Source organism: Physeter macrocephalus, unplaced genomic scaffold (assembly GCF_002837175.3).
Source record: "Physeter macrocephalus isolate SW-GA unplaced genomic scaffold, ASM283717v5 random_118, whole genome shotgun sequence".
NCBI classification, from domain to species: domain Eukaryota; kingdom Metazoa; phylum Chordata; class Mammalia; order Artiodactyla; family Physeteridae; genus Physeter; species Physeter macrocephalus.
In genome coordinates, this window is record NW_021145404.1 from 21,242 (window position 1) to 43,740 (window position 22,499).

Below are 22,499 nucleotides of genomic sequence, written 5' to 3' on the forward strand. Positions count from 1 at the left end.
GAGCCGTGACATAAACCCTCGGCAAACTCCAGCTGAGCAGGGGGCATGTGGCAGGGAGCTCTTTTCCCACCCACAAAGTGAGCAGAGACAAGGTAAGGGGGTACTTTGGGGGTCTTTCCTATGAGTGGGGTGCTGGATTAGGTCCTCTGCACACCCTCTCAGATTCCATCTTCACTATCCACCCCCCTGCCAGGTGGGGATTATTTGCTCCCCCACCAATGTCTACGCCGCAGCTCAGAGAGGTAAAGCAACTTGCCCAAGGAGGCACAGCCGGGCAGCCCAGGACCTGGCGCCAGCCCAGCCCAGGGGACTCCCGGGATGCAGCACCCAGAGATTCCCGAAGCCATGCTCCCAGAACTCAGGGCAGGATGGAACCACTCCCAGATCTCGCGGCCAAAGTGATCTAGCAACGGGCTCTCCCCAGCACGCTGTGGGTGCCTTAGAAACAAGGGGAAGACCATCCTGGAAGGCGCTGATGAGGAGCGGGGGAGGGGGTGCCCTCTTGGCCCACAGGCAAGTGCAGGTTTCCGGCGTTCCAGCGGGGCTGGAACGCTCACATTGGGAGACATTTGCTGCACCAACGAGCATCTATTCTTGGAAGCAAATATTTTAGCAGCTAAAGCCAGAGTGTTAATGGCGGGGATGGGGGAGCAGGATAAAGAAGGAAAGCTTCCGTGGTCCCCCCTGCCCCACACCGATGGAGATAAATTCCTTCTTCCCCTGCCCTCTGGCTCCTGATCTGGGAGCTGGGCCTGGGAAGAGCCCTTGAAATAAAGGGTCTGGGGGAACATAACAGTCATCAGCTCCACCACGATTTCCCTCCCTGGGGACCCCGCTTTCTCTGGTTACACCTGCTGCAGCCCAGAGGGCGATTCTATGGAATTCCCGTCAAGTTGACATAAAGGAGCATCCTCCTTTCTTGCGGGTAATGATCCCCCGGGGTTCGCCCAGGCCTTCGCGGAAACATCTCTTTGTTAATCGGCCAGGCGAGCTGGCATCTTTGTTTACACACTAGCTACCGCAGTTACTGGCTTAGGGAGTTTTAACTGATTTCAAACTTGGGAGCTGGGTGGGCCGTGTGGGTCTCCTCCAGGCTGGGTGGCCAGGTGCGAGGGCGGGATTGCAGGAGCCCCTCCCGGGGTTTGAGCGGCCGCCCGGCAGTGCGCCCCTGGGAATAGGGGCGCCACGGGGCTGACCTCCTGCTCTGTGCCAGGCTCCTAGTGGGCACCGTCTCCGTCCTCCTGATGGCCCCATTTTCACAGACAAGCAAACAGCCTTGGGAGGAGCGAGTGACTGGCCCAAGGTCACAGGGCCTGTGGATCTGGTTGGCTGGACCCAAGGCCCTCACTCACCACCTCCCCACCCCTGCCCTGGCTGAGCTGCATCCTGGGCCCAGAGACAGTGGGTCTAGTTCATTCTGGAAGTGCATTTTCAGTGATTTTCCCAAAACCTTGCCTGAGGTATATTCGCCCTGGGGCTGAATGCCTTGATTTTCCAGGCAAAGCACCTGGAGGCCAGGATCGATTTCCTGCCCATCACCGGCCAGCGTTCCTCGCGGACAGGGCTGATCCTGTCTCATCTTTCTCCCCCCAGCACTCAGCACAGCCGTGACCTAGCGCCGACCTTGGATAAAGTACTGGTTGAATAAATGAGGGAGTTAAGTGTGCTCAGGCTGCAGCTGCACAGCAATGCAGACTGTTTCAGGGAAGGAAGAGCAGGATGGAGCCGCAGAGTTTGCAAAGGGACGTCCGAGATGTTTCCTCGGGGTCTGAGACCCAGATGTGTGACAGGGAGGGCTGACCAGGCTCTCTGCCTTCTCACCCCCGCTGCTTTCTCCGTGCCCAGAAGAACCAGGATCTGGAAAGGGTGGGTGAGTCTCCCTCCAGAAACACCTTGCTTCTTGTCCCAGCTACTGCTGCCCGGGAGGCCTGCCTACGGGTGTCCCAGGGAACGCCGGGACCCTGCTTTCACAAGCACCTAAGAACATGTTTGCTTCTCCACAGTAAGGGGCACAGACCGCTGGGGCAGGCAGATCATTGGAGGTGCCATCTGAGCCGTGTATAGCGATGAGCTGGTAAACATTTAATGACCTGTTCTCCGGCGGGAGGTGGGGGGGCGGGGAGCCCTGATTTGTAGCATTTGCTGCCCATTTCCATGGTGTAAATACTGTCAATATGATGTAGCTGACTGCAGAGCCGGGGAGAGACGGGTGGTAGCCACCATCATGTGCGTTTGCATCACACAGATACAACAGACCTAAAACCTCAAGAGCATAGAAAGTAGCCGATGTAGCAACGCAGTTAGGAAGCGAAGAGTTTCAAGTATCTATTACCTTTGTGTTTAACAAAATTTATTCAATTGGAAGCTTATAACATTGAATTTTGAGAGTGGTTTAACTACGGGCTCTGAAAATTTCTCAGAATTTAACTACCAGTGCTGCTGAGGTGGCCCCAGCAACTCTTGGATTTGTTTATGGATTTGTTTTATGCGTATTAGGAAAAATGTAACTTTTTTAAAAATTGAAGTACAGTTGATTTACAATGTCGTGTTCATTTCTGGTGTATAGCCAAGTGAGTCAGTTATGCATATATATTCTTTTTCCTATTCTTTTCCATTATGGTTTATCACAGGATATTGGATATAGTTCCCTGTGCTCTACAGTAGGACCTTATTGTTTATTTCATATATAGTAGTGTGTATCTGCTAATCCCAAACTCCTAACTCACCCCTCCCCATCCCTTTCCCTTCTGGTAACCATAAGTTTGTTTCCTACGTCTGTGAGTCTGTTTCTGTTTCATAAATAAGTTCATTTGTGTTATATTTGAGATTCCACATATAAGTGGTACCCTATGGTATTTGTCTTTCTCTGTCTGACTTACTTCACTTAGTATGATCCTCTCTAGGTCCATCCATGTTGCTGCAAATGGCATTCTTTCATTCTTCTTCATGGCTGAGTAGTATTCCATTGCATACATATCCCACATCTTCTTTATCCATTCATCTGACCATGGACACTTAGGTGGCTTCCGTGTCTTGGCTGTTGTAATTAGTGCTGCCATGAACATTGGGGTGCATGTATTTTTTTGAATTAGAGTTTTAGTCTTTTCCGGGTGTATGCCCAGGAGTGGGATTGCTGGATCGTGTGGTAGGTCTATTTTTAGTTTTTTAAGGAACCTCTATACTGTTCTCCATAGTGGCTGCACCAATTTACATTCCCACCAATAGTGTAGGAGGGTTGCCTGGAAATATGTAAAGATAAGATTGCTTAGAGCAAGCCTGAGTTTTCTAACCAAAAAAATGGCTTGATTTCAGATCAATTAAAAATGTGGTAAGTAAATAGTACGGGGAGAGAGCTACACAGTCAGAAGGAACACCTAGCAGCTGAAGTTTGGGAAAGAAATGTCGTTGACGGAAATGGCTCCAATTATCACCTGTCTTGGGGGCACAGTAAAATAAGTGGGCAACCGCAGGAGAGGAAAAACAATTAATTAACAGATGAAAGGAAAGGTGTCCAACCTCACGAATAATCAGAAAAATGCAAAGCCCCGCGCTGCAGAGGGGGCTGTGAAATGAGTATCCTTAGAAGATGCTGGTGGGTGACAGTCCCTTTGGGAAGGAGGCTGGCACCTATATAAAGAACCGTAACACTGTCACACCCTTAGACTCAATAATTTGCCGGCCTGGAATCTATCCAGAGGAAATAATTCAGAAAAGGGAAAACCATAAACACTTCAAGGTGTTTGTCGCCGCCCCTGATTTTCTAGAGTGTGTGCCTCCCCTGCAATGTTTTTTGTCACGGTAAAAAAAACCGTAAGCTGTATAAATGCCTTGTTGTAGGGGAATGGCTAGATTAATGCCAGCATATGGAATCTAGACTACTTGGGAGCTGCGAGAACGATATTTAGAAAAATGAAGTCAAAACCACAGGACAATGGCTAATTTAATGTTAGGTGAATAAAATTAGAATGCAAAATGATGTGTACAGTCATTCCCCGGCCATAACCATGGGGGATACGTCCCAAGACCCCCAGTGGGTAATGGAAACGTCAGAGAGAACCGAACCCTACGTATATGATGTTTTCTTCTATACATACGTACCTGTGATAAAGTTTAATTTAGAAATTAGGCACAATAAGTATAATAAAGCACATTTAACAACAATGACTGATAATAACATGGAACAATTATGGCAATACACTGTAATAAAAGTTATGTGAGAGTGGTCTCTCTCTCTCTCTCAAAATACCTTACTGTACAAATTTAATGCCTTTTCCATCTTAATGAAGCGCTTATGAGGCACCGTGGCCGTTACTTTTGCAGTTTGAGGTGTGACAGCAAAACTAGCACAAATTTCTTTTCCCTTTTTCACAGCGTCACGGGTAGAAGATTCGTTCTTGCCGTAGATCTTAGCAAGATCTTAGCTATTTTTCTTTCCACTCTGAGAACTTTCATCCTTTCACTTAAAGGATCCACTTCGTGGCTTCCCTTTGGCACAACCGACTTGTCAGCACCGCTGCACTTGCTCCGAGAGGCCGTTATTAAGTAGGTAAGGGTCACTTGAACACAAGCCCTGCGACACCGCAACTGCCCATCTGATAACCGAGAGGGTTACTAAGTGACTGATGGACGGGACACCCTGGACAACGGTATGTTTCACATCCGGGGCAAGATGGCATGAGATTTCATCACGCTACTCAGAATGGTGTGCAAGTTAAAACTTATGAATTGTTTATTTCTGGAATCTTCCATTTAATATTTTCAAACCGAGGTTGACCGCAGGCAACTGAAACCGGGTAAAGTGAAACTTTGGATAAGGGGGAAACACTGTACGTCATTATTGGAAGAGTGTAAAAGCACGTGCATAAGAAAGCAGAAAATGAAAAACACCTGTGCGTGTTGGGGGGTTCCGTGGCTTCTCTTGTCTGCTTTTACTCTTTGCACTAATAACACACCAATAACTACGATGAGCATTTACGGAGGCCCCTATCACATGCCGGGCCCTGTTCTAATTTTTGCAGTCGCCCCGCAGGGTCGGTCTACTGCGTCCATTTTACGGATGGGAGAACTGAGGCTCAGAGCAGTGAAATAATTTGCCCGAGGTTCCCCACTAGCAAGTGGAGGCACCATCTGAACGCCAGGTCGATACTGCGTCCAGACCAGAGAGGGCTTGGTCTGCCGGTGCCTGGAGCCCCAGACCTCATGCCCTTTTGGAGGACCCTCAGGGTCCTGCCCCAGGGATGGGTAAGGCCTGACTTGCACAGGGAACCTGTCATCAGGTCCAGCACGGGGCTAGGTGCTTTGTGACCACCACCTCAGGGTGTAGCTCTCACAGCGGGAGAAGTACCGGGGGAGACCCTGCTTCCCATTCCAAGAACGGGGGCTTTGGAGTCAGCTAGACCTGGGTGTGAATTCTGGCTCAGCGGCTGTGCAGCTCTGGGAAAGTTGCTAACTCTCGCTGAGGCTCAGTCTCCTCCGCCATGCACGGAGCTCAGGGTGGCCAAGCTGGGGACGTGAACTGGCACCCTCTGCTGCAGCTGCTTAGCTCACCAGTTCCTCGGTCAATGGGAGCTCCTTTTATTAACAATAATGATGCAATTCACTCATCGGTCTGACATTTACTAGGTGCCTAATATGTGCCAGGCTCCGGGCAGAAGAAGATGCATTCACTCCACACTTATTTATTGAGCGCCTACTTTTAGGTGCTGGGGGCACGGCTGGGTGCAAGACAGACCAATCCCAGCTCTCTCGGGATCCCTTACAGCAAAGGAGACAGCAGACAAGAAAGCAAACACAACCGAGGTGGTGAGCTCCACGTAGAAACCGAAAGAGAAAAAAAGGGGGAGTAGAGGGGGACGGTGGGGTGGGAAGGCTGTTGCTATCTTATAAACCTTGGCCAGGGAGGGCCTCTTGGAGGAGGTGACATCTGGGCAGGAACCTGGTGGAAGAGAGAGAGAGCAAGCCATGCATATATCTGGGAGGAGAGCTTTTCAGGCAGAGGGAGTGGCAGGTGCAAAGGCCCTGAGGTAGGGGTGAGCTTGGCAAGCTCCGGGAGCCGCAGGGAGGCCAGTGTGGGGAGAGGGGGACAGAGGGGCTGGGGAGGGGTGTCAGGTCAAGCTGTGAGCCAGTGAAAGAATTTTCTCCCCTAGTGAGAAAGGCATCGGTGGGTTGTGGGTTCTGATTCACGTTTGAAAGGGATTGTTCTGCTGCCCGCGTGGTTGGGGGGCGGGGGGGTTGGGAGGCAGAGGATAGAAGCAGGGAGAGAATTAGGAGGCGTTGTCTCGACCCTGGTGAGAAGATGGACTGGAATGGTTGGTCTTGGGAGAGGGGTGCAGAAGGAGGATTCTGGGCTCGTTCAGGTATCGCTGATGGGACGTGTGACGTGGGAAAGAGAGGGTGGGGTCAGCTTGGCTCCAAGATTCTGTCCCGAGGAGAGGGCGGGAGCGGGCGGGGGTCCCTGGATGTGCTCGTCTGTCTGCCGTGCCTATGAACATCCGGGTGAGTCTGGAGTCGGGGGAGACGCGGGTGGAGACAGACCCGGGGTCAGGTGCAGGGGGACAAGACTGTCAATGTGGGCCAGGTGGGGTTCCCGGTGGGTGGGGGGGTGGAGATGGGAAGCAGAGGTTCAAGGAAGGGCCCTCCAGTGTCTAAGGCTGCAGGGACGAGGAGGGAGCAGTGAAGTGGACTGAGGGGAGGCCAGTGAGAGGCCGGGAGCTATGAGGGGGTAGTGCCCAGGACCCGGGGCTCCCCGGGGCTCCCCACTTTTCCTCAGCCTTTTCCCTCCTCTGGGACGTTGCCAAGCTGCTCTCTCTGCCTTTTCTCCACTTCCAGAAAACTCCTACTCATCCGCTGAAACCCTTCCTTGTGCTGATTGCTCTCTGGTACTCAGCCGAGAGGGCTGTGGACCCAATGCAGCCATTAAAGCACTGCTCGTGAAAACTTCTCAGTAACGCGGGCAGCTCGCCATGACATAACGTTGAATTAAAAACCCAAGACACAAAATTTTCTGGGCGAAGGCAGCAACTATAAAGCGAAGTGATGCGCTGACAAGAGGGGGCTGGAGGGGAGAAGGGGCCGCGTTTGGTGGGGAGGCCATTTGGGCCCTTCCTCGCGTGCTCTCCACCGAGCATGGGCCATTTCATGACGGAAAATTTGGCATGAAAAGAAAGGAAACCGTCACGGCTACTTGGTGGAGGGCTGAGGTGGAGGAAATAATAATCAAGACCAGGGATAAGGGCCCCCGCGCTCTGGCTCCAGGCGGCCCTGCCTCTCCATGCATCTCATCACCCCCTCCCAGAGAAGACCCTAAGCCTTGAGAGGCAGGGAGGGGGCAGGGAGGGGGCGAGAGGTTGCAGGAATCGCCCAGGTCACATGACTCAGGAGGGCAGCCGTGGGATTTGAACTCTGGACTGCCGTGGCTTTCCCTCCAAACTGCTTCATCCACCCTCTTCCCTGCTGCTCCAATATCACAATTTACTCCTCGGTATGACTGGGAAAATCCACCAGCATAGACCCAGGTCCCTTTGGACGTGGACTGGTTGGTCCTTTTTTCCGGACCCTGGAGGCTGGTGCCTTCGAGGACTGGGTTGGGGTCTCTGTTGGGGTTTATCACCCTCGAGGAAGGGAAAGAGCAGAAAAAGAGAAGGCCTTGAGCACCGGAAGACTTTCTGGGGGGCGTTTCTGGCCTCTTGTGGAGTATTATTAGCAAAGGGGGTTTCACTAGAAAAAGAATCTATCTGATAATTCTATCAGAGAAAAGAACCCTGAGTCGCACTCTGTTCCTGGACAGCTGCTCCCTTCGGAGACCTTGTGGGCCTGACCCCTCACCTGGGCCTTTGCACGTACTGTTTTTCCTACCAGCAACACACTCCCGGCTTTTTTTTTTTTTTTTTTTGGCCTAACTCTTATTACTCATCCTTAAAGATCATTCCAGCCGCCACCTCCTCCAGGAAACTGTCCCTGATGCCCAGGAAGGGCAGGTGTCTCCTCTGGGCTCCCTTTGATCAGATCTGATCTCTCATTTCCGCTGTCCGCACCTAAGTCAGCCTGACTGTGTGTCCAGGTGCCCAACTCAGAGACTGGTGCAGGATAGGAGTGGGGGAGATCGGCCCCCATCCCTGCCCCTCTCTGGACCAGAATTGGACCCTACACCCCGTCTTCCTCCTGGTCCCTCCCCCTGCCCTTGGCCCTGCCCTGGTTGGAGCCTGCAGCAGGGAGCTGCTCCCTGCCCAAGGCTTCAGGGGCATACAGAGGCCCTCAAGCTCTGTCTCCTGACTCCTGCCTTCTCTCATCCGGCTCCCTGGCCAAGGGGACCAGGCTGAAGACCAGGCCCTGACAGCCTGGTGTGGAGCACACTGTCTGGGTTCAAGTGCTGAGTCTGCAGGTGACCAGCTGGGTGACCTTGGACCAGTTACCTAACCTCTCTGTGCCTTCGTTGTCTTGTCTGTAAAATGAGGATTTGTCAAATAAGTGTTTGGGAGCTGGGAGGGAGGCATTGAATCGAGCAAACGAAACCCTCATTCTTATGTTCTAGCAGGGCTGGGGCAGGAACATAGGGCACCCGATCTGAGTGCTGGAACGACACCCGGCTGCACCCGTGCTCAAGGGTTGCTGTTATTTTCAATTCACTCCCCAGCACCAAACCCAAGCGTTCCATCTTGGGCTAACGGCCCCACCCCCGTACCCCCGCCCCCGGCTCTTCTCCACCGAGAAGTCTGGCTCTCTGCCCTCTCTGGGGTAAGGAGGGACAGGCCAGCTGGTGAGGGGAGAGGGGACGTGCCCCAGGGATAGGATCAACGCCCCCTGCAGCCCTACTGTGTGCTCAGCCCTGGGCTGGGCCTTTCCGTGTGCCCTCCTTTACCTCTCATCACCGTTGTCCAGAGTAGGTACTGAGACTCAGAGAGGGCCAGCGGCTCATCTGAGGACACACAGCACGTGAGGCCTCTGGTCTGGACTTTCTGTCACCCCTCATCCCTCATGGTATCCCCTGGTCGTGGAGAAGCACTAATGAACAAACACTCTCCCGGGTTTTCACCAAAGCCGCGTGAACAAGATGAAAACATGGAGAGCTAGCAGAGGGTGCCTTCCTGTATCAACTAGGCCGGGTGGGAGGAAGCCAGGGCCCAGCCGGGAAGGACAGGGGTCGGAGGGGACAGGGCCAGAGTGTCCCAGCTGGAAGCTGGAAGCCCCAAGCACTTGAAACTCCAGCCCCACTTGGGACATTCACTGTTTTCTGAATTTCGATCACAGAGGCCTCCTTGGTATTTGATGTGATGCCAAGGAAAGAAGATACCTGGTCCTCTCCCTTTGTCTCCTAATTTTCTGGAATTTCTCGCTGTTGGCTGGTGTCCCTGCAGAAACCACACACCAGAAACTCTGGCCGCAGAGCCAGCAAAAAAGTGACGCCTGGGCTCTGCCAGCGGGGAGACTCTGGGGTTGGGTGAGCTCCAGGGACCCCACGGGGAGGCACGGATGAGTTCTGCAATGAGCTGGGAGGGTTCTAGGTGGGGGAGGGAGGAGGTGGGAGGGTGATGGGCTGAGAGGGGAGCCCCCGAACGAACATCAGGAAAGAATCTCTGGTTCTCCCACACGAAATCTGCAAAAGTCACGTGATTTCAAGGGTCACCGGGGCCCTTTTTCAAGCTGCTCCCTCTGTCCGAGGTGACTTTTCCATTGTGTGCCAACCAGGTGACCTCCCCTTACCCCCTCAGGTCTGGCGCAACATCGCCTCCTCTTCCAGGAAGCTTGCCCTGACTCCTCCCTCCCCAGCTGCTCATCGTGGGCTCTTCTGGGTCCTCTGGGCACTTCATGTTACTGTGGCTGTTCTCTCAAGTGATGGGACACTTCCTTGCAAACAAGCCCCTCCCTGGCTGGAGGCTTTCTTGGCTGGCCAGGTGGAGCAGGGGGAGCTGCTCCTCTCCTGCCCAGGGGGCCAGGTAATTCAGCAGCCCCCGTGGACTCCAGAGCCAGCCCCCGCAGGCCTCCCTCCAGGGCTCCTCTGCCAAACTGGGCCCTGAAGTCAAGCAGCCTGCCCTACAGAGAAGCTCCCAGCTCTATCGGCCACAGCTCTGTCCTCTAGTCAAGGGCTGGTCCCCGAGACTGGCAGCACCAGCATCTCCCAGGACCTTGTCTACAGATGCAGAATCCCAGGCCCACCCCAGACCATGCACATCAGAATTTGCAAGTTTAACAGGACCCTGGGGGATTGAATACCCATTAAAGCTTGAGATACACAAACAGCCCCCTTCCCAGGCCCAGTCAGGAATTTTCCCTTGGGAAGGCTTGGGGGCTGGGCAGCCTCCTGTCTCTCCTCCAGTCACCACCCCATCTCTCGCTCCCCACCCAGCCCCCGAGGCCTGACCAGGGACCCTGACCTCAGGGAAGGTTTTGAAGGATGAATAGGAGTTCCTCAGGGAGATGTGGAAGAAGAGCATTCTGGGAAGAGAATTGTGTGCATAAGCAGGGAGGTGTGAATCAGCAAGAGCTGGAGGGGAACCAGGCCTCGAACGGAAGGTGTGAGGCAGGGATGAGGGGAAGACTGCACAGCTTTCCTCCGTGGGGAAGATAGAAGCCCCTGTAGTCCTATCTTGCTGTGGGGTGTGAGGCTCTGAGGTTGGCAGGGGCTGTGGCAGTCGGCTCAGGGTCGTACTTAGTTCCGAGAGACTTTGGACTAGGGAGACCCTGGCTTAAGTCCGTGGACTTACTGTGTGGCCGTGGGCCAGTGACTTAGGCTCTCTGGGCCTGTGTTTGCTCATCTGTAAAAGGGGATGGTAGAGCTGTGCAGCTCAGTTCCCAGGGTGGGAATTACAAGGACCAAGGGAAATAATGATTGGTGAGGGGGGGCGGGGAGGGAGTCTAAACTGTAAGTGTAACCATGGTTCCAGCGCCCGACTTGCTCCCGTGCGTCTTGGAGCAGGGTGAGCAGCAGCCTGAGGCTTCAGAGAGAGCGAGATAGGCTGGGGAGGGCCTTGGGGGCCAGGTTAGGAGCTGAAACCCTCTCGGGAGATGGGGAGGTGGGACAAACCAGAGGGAGTGAGGCAGGGGCAACGGCGGGCTGGGGTCCTGAGAGGGCAGCCAGAACCTCATCTGGTCCTGAGACGTCCCTGTGAGGTGAGGCTGTGATTGTCCCCATTTTACAGATGAGGAAACTGAGGCTCGGGCCGGTCTTGAGGAGTCAAGCCGGGATTCAAAGCCAGATGTGTCTGACCTGGAGGCCCTGCTTGCTCCCCTGGGCCCGTAGCAGTGACAATGACACACACAAGCGTCGAGGCAGCAGGGGTGACACCGTGCCTCGGGGACCCCTCTCCCTGAAGCTGCAGTGAGGACCCTGGGTGGTACCTGCAGCACCCCAGGCCGCCTCCCTTTTCTCCTTTAGCTCCACTGCACCCCTAGGGGGGCTCTAGCAATAAAGCACGCAGCCTGAGGGTTAGGGTGACGTGGCAGGGCTGACTCCAGCTCTGTTGCTGTTGCGTCAATCAGATGGCATTCGCTGAGCACCTACTATGTGCCCTGAACACCAGAGACAAGATGCCTGCAGTGGGCGTAGGTTCCAGCCCGGCGGGGGGGATCTGTAGCACGATAATAGAGATGTGATTCACCAGGAAATAGACCCGGAGCTTGGGGCAAAAAGAAAGTCAGGAGGAGGGAGAGGCAGGGGAGGGCGGAGCATAACCCAGAATTGCCCTCCTGCCGCCTGGGAGCCGGCAGGGGTGCGACGAGGGCCGAGGTGAAACGTTCCCTAAACTCGGGAGAAAACCAGAGCGTGTCAAGTGAGCAAGGGAGACATTATGCGCAAAAAAGCAGGGCACCTTGTCGCCACTTTCCGGGAGGCAATGAGCCACGGAGGTGTGGGCACCAGGGGAGACTGAGTCCACGGGATTTTAGCAGAAAACTTTGCAGTCCGAGGTCATTCTGTTCTAAACGAAGGGAAAGCCAGCTTCTCCGTGAAATTAACTGAAAGCGGCTGCTCTTCATCCCCTCGGACCGCACCTCCCCGCCCCCGGGTCCAGGCCGGGTCCATAACTCAGTGACCGTGGGCTCCGAGGCGGCGGCACCACAGTGCCATCCCGAGTGGCCACGCAGTTTGGGCCTGGCCCTGCCAGGCAGCAAGGAAATGGCGTTTCCGGTGATGGGGGTGGATGGAATGTGGGTCTGCGGGGACCACGGAGGCAGGCACTGCTCTGAGATGCAGCGCCCCTGATGCACGACCTCCGATACTGCTCTTTAAGGGGCAGCTTGGTCACCGGAGAAGCTTCTGACGAAGAGGTTCCTTCCCCCTCCCGTGGACGAGGCCACCTCTCCAGGGGCTCTGCGAGCCTCAGCAGAGAGGCCATCGGCCCTGGGGTGGGACCCTGCATCCCTCTCCCCTTCGCTGGCTCACCTGGGCAAGTCAATGAACTCCTCCGAGCCCCCCAGTTTCCACATCTGAAGATGGGGCTCAACAGCCCTACGAAACAAGCGGCATGTGGCTGGCCTGTGTGGGGCACGGGGTGAATGCTGTTCCCGCCCCCCCCATCAACCCTGGCAGGGCAGGACCCCTACCACGTTTATTTACCCAAATGTGAAATGATCTCAAGAATCGCCGGCACTTGAGGACCAGGTACCAGGCCTGTACAAGGATCAGCCCATTTAATTCTCAGGATGATTATGACCCCTGGTATTTACATGGGGAAACTGAGGCAGGGGCCGGTGGAACGGGCTGCCCAAGGTCGCAGAGCCTCCGAGTGGCACAGGTGGGCCTTGAACCTGAGCCATCTGACTCCGGCCCAAACACACGTGCTGCTTCTGATAATGCCGACAGTGACGATAATGCTAAAAATATCCCCTTAAGAAGGCTGATGGCGTTACGGTTGCCTGGTGCCAACCTGGCCGACGGAGCCCGTGACGGGTGCCCGGCACATGGTTGGCCCTGAGCAGCGGCTACTGCCTTTTTCTGCCCTCCGGTCTTGTTTCTTTCTGTGTCTCTGTGCCCTGAGCGCCTGACACTGAGTAGATCAATGCCGGCTGCCTGGAGGAGGGTGCAGGGAGCGGCGCCCACAGCCTCCTTCGTGGGTTTCTGAGTGTTCGCCGAGCCCTGCTAGGTGCCTGGCCCCTCGCAGGACTCAGCTGGGGGTGCCGAGGTCAGCCCAGTCCACTGCCAGGCATCCAGGTCTAGTACCTGCTCCCAGCCGCTGGACCGGGCAGATGCAGCATCCTTGGGTCTCCCCTCCGGGGTGCCTATGATGAGCCTCCTGCCTCAGTCTCCCCTGGAGTCGTTCAGGGCTGGATCTTGGCTCCAGAGTTCCCCATCCCCAAATAAGGGCTCCAAACAGGCATGTGGAGACCCCAGAAGAGGAATGCACCTCGTGATGGGGACCCCAGGAACCAAGGGGCTGAGTGTGCATTTGCAGCCCTCTTCCTCCCCGGCCCCTCTTCCAAGAGGAAGAACTCTGGTCCTTCTCCCCAGGGAAGAAGCTGGGCCCTGGGCCAGGAATGGAGAAGCCTCCAGGAGCTGGAAAGCCAGGATCATCCACCTAATACAGAGCTGGGATGGGAGGAGGGGAGAAAGAGGCCACAAGGCTGAAGAGTTCTGGAGATGAAAGTAGAAAGAGGGAGAGCAACAGTGAGAGAGAGAGAGAGTGAGGGAGAGAGAGAGAGGGAGAGAGAGAGGGAGTTAAAAAGAAAACATATAGGGAAATTCCTTTCTGAAATTAAATTGTTAATTTCACATTAAAGTGGTTGGTCAGGTTTAGAATTCCAGTGTTTTAAAAAAACAGAAAGCATGGATTTGGGAGTAGGGCAGAGGTAGGTTTGAATTCCAGATTTCAGTAGCCTTTTATTATCTTAGAGAGAGAGAGAGAGGGAGGGAGAGAGAGAGAGAGAGAGAGAGGGAGGGAGGGAGAGAGAGAGAGGGAGAGGGAGAGAGAGAGACAGAGGCCTCTGGGGAGCGGCTGATGGGCACCTGGGGATCCCCTAACCCCCATCGCGTCCTTGCACGCTCCTGATGCCCGTTCTGGTGCGAAGACTCATGTGGTGATGGAAACCCCATTCTGAGTCTGCCTATATGAGAACCAGGAGGACACAAAGAGGCTCTGAGCTCGGAAATGAAACGTCTACCTGTACAGAGGGCAGAGCCCGTGGGCTGGGAGCCCAGCCTCTCATGAAGATGCCGTGAACCCAGACTTTACGTGCAACCCCAACAAGCCTGCGTGCTCTTTCCCCTCCATAGCTGATGTCCTGGAAACCCATCTGGATCGCACAGCACAGGGCCTGGTACACAGGGGGTGCACGATGTGTGCAATATGGAGAGGGGGAGACCTCAGAGACAGGCAAGGGTTAACAGCAAGGGAGACTGAGAACTGTTAGGGCCTGACGCGGCGACTCAGAAATGGGCCAGCCTGGTCACTTTCCGTGCAGGCACGCCACCCCGGGTTCTGCAGGCAGGACGGCAACAGCCCCTAAGGGCTGGCTCGCATCGCCGTCTTGTCAAGAACGTGGCAGGGGGTGGGGGGCACCTTCGTTTACATGGTAGAGTCTCAGCTCTCAAAACACTGGGCTCCTGGTAATGAAGTTTTCCAGTGGTTCTCAAACTGTAGTGCCTATACAGGCATCACCCCCAGAGATTCCTGGTTCGGAGGCTCTGGCTTGAGACCCAGGAATTTATTTTGACAAACACCCCTGGTGTGTCTGCTGTGCGAGACCCACATTTCAGGAGACCACACCTTTGGGGCAGAGCCAACAGCTGTTTCATGGTCTGTAGCTTTGGGTGGGCTTGTGTGTCCCCTCCCCTCTCCTCAAGGTGAAGAGCCGCCTCTCCTCCACCCGTCACCTCCACACCACAAGGAGCCTGGCTCGGGGGCCCCGCCCGGAGGACCCGCTCAGTCCACATTTGTCCAGCTGAGCTGAGCAAGGCTGAGTCTTTGCCTCCTGCATGACAGTTGGGGCAATTATTAGATCAGTAAGCACAAGCTGATTTAAGTGTATCTTATTAATTATTTAAGTCATTCATTATTGAAAAGGTCACTATCTGTTCGCTACTTAAACGATCATGAGCTAGCTTGGTTGCATCTCCAGCAAGGAAGGAGCAATGGTTAACTGAGCACCTACTATGCGCCAGGCATTTTGTTTGATCCTCAGGACAATCCCAGGGTGGCGGGGGTGGGAGGGGTGCGTTCTTACTCTCCCCTGCTTCACGAGGATTGGAAGGTTAAGCGGGTGAAGGAGCTTGCCTGAAAGTTACAGAGCTGGGAACTGGCGGAGCTGGGACTTGAACCTGGGCTGGGTTGCCTGCAAAACTCATGGCTTGGCAGGGATCACTGTGTTGTAGGTTTCTGCACCTGGATCTTGCAGGCTGGGCTCAGTATTGTGATGTCCTGGGATGATGTGCCCCGTGCCCTGTGTGCCCATGGCTGCAGCTCAGCCCCTGCAGAGCAGCTGAACACTACACCCGAGCCCTGGACTTGAGCATCTGCACTCAGCCTGGCTCCCCAGGGGCGGATGCCTGTTCTCGGTGCCGGCCAGCCACACAGTGGGTTCCTGCTCCAAAATGCACAGACCCCCTCCTCTCTCCCTCCAGCTCTGCACCGCCCAGGGACCCCCAGGTTCGGTTAGTCTCTGCCTCCCACCAGACTGGAGATGGATAGACATGAGAGTGGCAGTCTGTGCATTTCCAGGAAATCACGAACTCGCCCCTGGGGCGGGGTAACCAGGCTCTGCTGGGGTAGCCACCCTATAAGGCCAGCAGAGATCCCACCTCCCTGGCCGGCTTCCTTCCCTTCCCCTGAGCCATCGCTGAGCAGCCTGCCTGCATCGCCCCCAGATGCCTTTCTGTTACTCAACATATATGCACGATGGAGTCCAGTAATAAATATGCTTATTTTCAAATTTCATGCCAAAAATAGCTTCTCCCTCAGCCCCTGACAGATCGACTTGCTTCCTTTGACCAGACTGTGAAAACTTGGGAAGCCATCCAATTTCCCTTTTTGCCTTGGCAGCTAGGAAACTCACAACTGCACTTCATGCTCAGTGGCAACAGCTCTCACACCAGAATCTAAGCAAAATAAACTTGCAAGCTTTGTTTCTAAGCTCTGTTTCAACCTTTCATTTCGACTTCTCTGTCCAGGCACGCGTTGTTACCATGAGCCACTTCCCATCTTGCTTGGCAAATAAGATAAGCAAAGCATCCGGTAATTGACAGGCCAAACACAGCAGCAATAATGATCTGGTATTTTCCAAGCTCGTCAAAGACAAGAGATCGCAGCCACTCACCAGGCAGACGAACCCTGGAAGCTCATCAGCGGTGGGCTGTGGCTGTCTCTCTGCAGCGTGTGTACGGCCTGGGGGGCTTGCGGCAGGGGACCCGGGGGAGGCTGGGACTGCAGGGCCGGCTGCCCTGGCCGGGGTGCCCGGGCAGGGTTCCCCCACCGCCTGGGGTCCCGTTTCATCCACCGTCCATGGAAGCCCCACCGTGCCAGGTAAACCTTGCAAATGTCGTAGTTCATTGCCGAGTAGTACAAAAGATCCAGGACCAGCAGGATCAACACGAAGAAGCCATAGATCCACACTCCCAACAAGGCGGTGTAGTTGCTGCGGGAAAACAGAGAGAGGCTGAGAGATGCCGGGACAGCAACGCCGCCGGGGCTGGAGTTAATCAGGGGGGTTGATTAGAAAACGTGGCACAGAGGCTACTTCGGGGTCTCAGAGAGGAAGGTGAACCCCTCGGGGGGGCAGGGGATCTTAGCTCCCTCCCCCTCCCCCCGCCCTGTTTGCCCCCTCCCAGATGCCTGCAATCCACTGCCCTCGGCCTGTCCCTCGAGCATCCCCTCCAAGGCCCCAAGTCCTTGGGCCGGGAGCCCAGGGGGCCTCACACTGTTAGGCCCTCTGGAAGAAATTTTCCGCTGGGCATCTGGGGCTCTTGCGTTGTGGTGGCCCTTACTTTCACCTTCCTGCCGCCCCCCCCCGACATGGACGCTACTCCCGGACCTGCCAGCGGTCCCCCGCGGGTACCTCCCGCTTGCCCACCCTCCTGGCCTTGGCCTATGCTGCTCCCGTCACCCGTCACCGGGGAGGCTCTCTTGCATCCCTCATCATCTCCTCCCCTCCCCCGCCAGCTCCGCCCCATCTTTCTGGACCCAGGGCAAAGGCAGGAAGTCTGTCGTCTGAGGACAAACTGACCCAAGTTCCTGCCCCTCCGCATCCACACTGGGCCGCCTCACACCCCCAAGTTCTGCGTGGGACTCAGCCAGGGCGTCTCCCACCTGGGGCCGGCTCCCTTCCAGCCTGCTCCATCGCGCTCCCTCTCTCGGAAGCCCAGGAATCAGGGCATCAGCTCAGCTGCCCTCCCCACACCCCACGAACCAGACACTGGTGCATCTGTTCCACCAGCCACGTGCCTTTCACACCCACCCTCAGGCCGCTCCCCGACGGTGCTCTCCACCAGGCACGCCCAGACTGCACGGCTGGGGGTCTCAGGGCCCCCTGACATCGGTCCTTTTATTCCTATTCCTTCACCCCACGTTTCCACGCTGAGGGCCAGTCTGCCCTCCAGAAGCAGAGATGATGGGGTTGGTTTCGAGCTGCAAATGCCCCTTAGTGAAGGGAAGCTGGCTGCCCCCTGAGGAGCTCACTGGGACACTGGGCCTTTGCACAGGCTGCGCCTACTGCCCGGCCACCGCCTTGTGTCTCCCACCCCCTTCCTTCCTCCCCAGCCTGACTCCCACTCTGCCTCTTGGAAACTGCTGGGCCCTTCCTCTGGCCTGAGTGCCCCTCAAACCACCCCCCCACCCGGGGCCATGCTGGCAGGGTCCGGGTTTATCCTCCCGCCCAGGCCAGGGTCTGAGTCTCTCCCGGGTGCCCGGGGAGGGCCGTTTCCCGGCCTCACCACTGCAGCTGGACCAGCGGAGCTCCACACGGTGTTCGCCCGGGACTGCGGCTGTGTAAGGGACCGATTTATTAGTCACGCAAATGCCGGATGCGGGCATCTGTTCAGGTGGGAGTGAGCTGGCGGGTGGCAAAGACGAGGCAAAGCCAGTGTCCAGCCTCGCTGGCCCCTGAGGGGGACCCGCCCTGGCTCTCAGCAGACAGGCTCCTTGGTGTCCTGGGTCCCCTCCAAAGGTCCCTCTGGATGCTGTCTGAAGCTGGCGGGCACGGGTCTGGAGCCGAGAGGCCCTGGCTCTGGTTTCCCCTTGGCCTCTCTTTGCCGTGTGGCGTGGGAGGATGCCCGTGTGTCTCTGGGTCTGGAGGAGATGATGTGAAGCCCCTCCCGGGCTCGGTTTCCAGACTCCGGATCTTCCCAGCTGGGTTCACCCCTGCTCAGCCTTGGCCTCTGCAGTGAGATGGGCGCCGCTCCCCGCTGGGTCCTCCAGCCCCCTCCCAGGCCTGGGCCCAGGCTGGGGAGGCTGACTTTTGCCCACACGCGCCCTCTGCCCGGAGCGCCTTCCTTCGCCACACTGGCTGGGGGCTCCTCGAGGGGCGGTTTTGTGTGTCCCGCGAGCAGGCACGCACTGGCAGGTGCTTAGGACTTAGCATCTGCTCGAGGAATGAGTAACCCAACCACTCCACATCACGGCACCTTGGACCCCTTTGCGGCTTCATCTCCAGCCACCACGCCCATGAGGCCCGCGGCCGTCCCAGGGCCTTGTTCATGCTAAGGTGTGAATGACTGCCTGCCAGGCCCACCCCCACAGTCCCCTGAGCTGCCTCATTTCAAGGGGAAGCTAGCTTCCCTTGGAGATATCCAGGTGTGAATGCCTGCCAGGGAACAGAGGCCAGCAGCCCTGTCTGGCATGCCGAGGCGGGAGTCCACGTGGACAGGGGAGGAGGGCCTGGCTTTGGCCCCTGGCACCCCTGCTTTCCCCAGCAGCCCCTCTCCAACCTCCTCTGTTGCCCCCACAGAGTTGCTCTAAGCATCAGGCTTTTCCTTGGTGGTTCCCATGGCGGCAGCCGCGGGCGCTGAGGGCGCGGGTGGGGAGGGAGAGGCAGGGGCAGCTGTTTGCAGATGCTGCCACACCGAGAGAGGGAGTCCACGACGCCAGCTGGGGGGTGGGAGCTGGACGCGGCTGGGCCTAAACCATCAGGACTAAGAAATAATAACAGCAACCAAAGCAGCAGCCGGTGGGCACTGTTCTAAATGCTTTACACATCTTAGCTCATCCGACGACACTCAAAACACACACGGAGGGAAGCATTACTGCTCTCATCCCCATCCCAGAGATGGAAACTGAGGCTCAGAGGAATTCAGAGACTGTCTAAGAGCTCACAGCCCTTAAGTGACAGAACCAGGATTTGAACCCAGCAATCCAGCTCACAGCACACATTCCTAACCGCTGCACCATACTGCCTAAGGCAGGTGCCACCCATGTTTTCTGGGCAGACAAGCCGCCTCCAGGCTTTTGCCTCTGCTGCTCCCCTGCCTGGAACTTGCTCCCTACCTCCTGTGCAGGCAGCTGGCCCCGCCCCCATGTCTGAGCGCAGCTATCACCTCCTCCAGGAAGCCTTCCCTGACGTCCTGTGTCAAGTCCAATCCCTCCCCTGGGCTCCCAAAGCCACCGGGCTTCCCAGAACACATTGTGTTGTCTTTGCTGTCTTGTAGGACTGTCTGCACCTCGAGATCAGAGCTCCTTGGGGCCAGGGTCAGAGTTCAATGCTCGGTCTGGGGCTGCTTTCAATGCTCCTTAAGCTAATATATATTGAGTGCTTATAGCGAGCTGGTGTCAGCGGCAGCCTTGATAGTAATAACTTCTTCACTAGACTTTACCTTCTCTATGCATATTCTCTAGTAGTTAATAGTGATACTAGCAATCACAGCGTGCCCGTGCCTTGTGTTTCCGAATCTTTGCAACAATACTGTGAGTTAGGAGCCAGTATCCCTAATTTACAGATGAGGAAACGGGGCCCAGAGAGGCAAAGTCAGTGGCCAGAGGCTACACAGCTGGGGAGTGGCCGCACTGGGATTTACACGCAGGTCTATCTGACCTCAGAGTGTGCTGAATTTTGCGGAAATCCCAAGGTCAAGTCTAAGATCGATATCCAGGCAGGAATTCCCCACATCTGCTTGGCCCACCTGTCCTGGCTCATCCTCTACCAGGAATTGCGGACAGGTCCCAACCTCCCCAGCAATAGCATCCTGCATCTCAGTGTGTCATCATCATGGTGTGCTCGGGCACTGCTGAGCCTGCAGGCCTCTGCGGCCAGCTTGCTCTAACTGGCATGGGGTTTGGGGGGTGGTAGCACCGCCCCCATGATCTCACCGCCATGATCTCACCACACCCCGCCCCCCCGGCTCAGAGAAGGGAAGGGCACACCCGCAGGAGGTGCCACCTTTGCTGACTCCCTCTACCCTGCAAGGGAGGCCACCCTGGAGGTGGCAGCCGGCTGGGAAGCCTGGGCCATGGACGCCGTCCCCAGGCAGTTCCCTGCCTTCCAGGGCCTGCCCTCTCCATGGTTGCCTGGCTGGAAGCATTCTGGTTTTTTTAATCTAATTTAAAAATGTGATCTGGAAATTAATTTCATCCAGATGCAGGGGTCTTTGTTGAGTGTGTATGTGTGGGTGTTTTATAAAGGGCAGAAGAGAAAATAGAGGCTGTTTTATGGGACAAGATGTGAAGCCAGCCAAAGCCACAGATAGCAATTTTTCAGTATCTTTTGGAATATTTAATGATTCAGATTCTTTTGCTGCTTCCCAAGCAGTAAACAAAACCTTCTCTGATAGGAGGAATGTCACTGAATACCTCCCGGGGACAGGAGCAGGTATGTCAGCCGGCGGAGGCCAGATGGAGGTCCCATCGCCACCCATGGGCCGTCCCAGTTGAGGACGGAGGACAGAGTTCCTGAGGCCATCGTGTCAGAAAGGAACATCAGATGCAGAGCTCACAGCTCGGCCCAGGCTGCCTGGGAGATGGTTCATGGCCCCTCAGCCGACTTCACCTAAAATAACTGAACCTGCTCACGGGGGGGGGGCCTGTCAGTCAGTGTGACAAGTTGATAACCCTGGTGACTAAATTCTGGGTCCAAGAGATTAGGCCTGTGCGGATTCAAATCCCAGCCCCGCAAAATTCTTTCTCCGTGATCTGGGGAAAACGAGCTTTACTTTCCTCATCTGTAAAATGGGGATAACAATATGCCCTACTTGGTGGTACAATTGTGAGGCTTAATGAGATAACACGGGCCTGAAGGAGAAAGGACCCAGTGAGTGCTGGCTCCTGTGATTAAGGCACAGGGGGAATGCTCACTCGATCTAGGCCCAGAGAGGCAAAGTGACTTGCCCAAGGTCACACAGCAGGATTGAGGTTGTCCAGTGCCGTGGAGGAGCATGGGCTTGGGGCTAATGAAGTAGCGTCCACTAATACCAAAATATTCACTGTTCTCGCTGCAGGCCTGCTTACAGGGCCCGGCCCTGCCGGTAACAGCCTTGGCCAAGTGATGTGCTTTGGCCAAAAAAATGTCAGCAGAAGTATCAGGCTGATTCTGAGTGGAAGCTTAGGAGTTACCTTGTAATTTCACCATCGCTCTTTTCCCTCTGCCATGGGGACGTCCTGCTCTGGATGAGGACTGCTTGATCAGCTTGGGTCACAGAATGCTCCCTGCCCAGAGCCCCAGGTGACCCAAGAAAGACACAGGGTGTGAGTCAAAAATAAGCCTTTGTGTCTCGACTCCCAGGGACTCTGGGGCTGCTCCGTATCTCGGCATAACTGAGCCCAGATGACCCATACACCGGTCCCAAACCCTGCTGGGTCACCTGTGTGCTGTATGACTACAGGAAAGTTCTCACCTTCTCTGAGCTTCAGCCCTGGTGTAGAGGGCCAGCGGGACCTTCTTCATAAATACCTCTGCTCGGATTGAAGGAGTCAGGGCAAGTAAGGCCCCTTGCCTTCCACGAAATGCTCGTAAACGTTTATATATGTCCCTTCCCCTGGCTTGGAGGGGTGTATTCAGATTAGGAAACCTCGTGGATTCTAGAACCTCTTCAGCCTCACAAGGCTGACAGGGTATAGGTACGTTTTACACCTAACACGGCTTGATAGGGCTGAGCAACTGACAAGAACATCCAGAAACTTCCGACCCAACTCAGGAGCTGGATTCAGAGCTTGAAGCGTGTTTGACGGTGAGGTAAGGCCTGCAGGACAGGGCCCAGGTGGTACTGGGAAAGGAAAGCTACTGGAGGAAAGAGGTTTCAGTGCGGCCGAGGGAAGACCCATCGCCTCCCACTTTGAGGCCTTGAAGACCCTTCCGTCTTCTGAGAATTCCTGTCCCAGGCTCCCACCCCTGGCAGCCCATCTGCCTGGTGAAGGAACACCCACGCACTGCACAAGACTCTAGTCCACACCACCTCTGCCAGAGGGACGGCCCCTGCCCCCAGAGAGAGCTGACCGCTGACCCCATATATCCCGTCCACCCGGTGCGCTGGATAGATGCTGCCATTGCTCGTTCAGGGCCCTGGACGGTCCTGCTGCTAGCGTCCCAGCCGGAACCTGGCATGGGAGGGTGTGCAGTACACTCGTGAACACCAGGGACTCTGCCCAGGTGGC

General features: G+C 55.8%; 1 protein-coding gene across 8 annotated transcripts in view; it reads right to left on the minus strand.

Annotated features, from left to right (window-relative positions):
* Window positions 1-22,499, minus strand: part of SHISAL1 (shisa like 1) — a 97,580-nt gene that overhangs the window by 19,483 nt on the left and 55,598 nt on the right. For 7 of the 8 annotated variants that reach the window (XM_055082420.1, XM_028484070.2, XM_028484069.2 and 4 more), the window contains one exon: window positions 16,243-16,560. In XM_055082420.1, the coding sequence (XP_054938395.1) occupies window positions 16,243-16,560 (318 nt within the window). Of the gene's footprint in view, window positions 1-8,709; window positions 13,565-16,242; window positions 16,561-22,499 lie in introns of those variants that run through there. The other variant, XM_028484072.2, reaches the window with a different exon arrangement.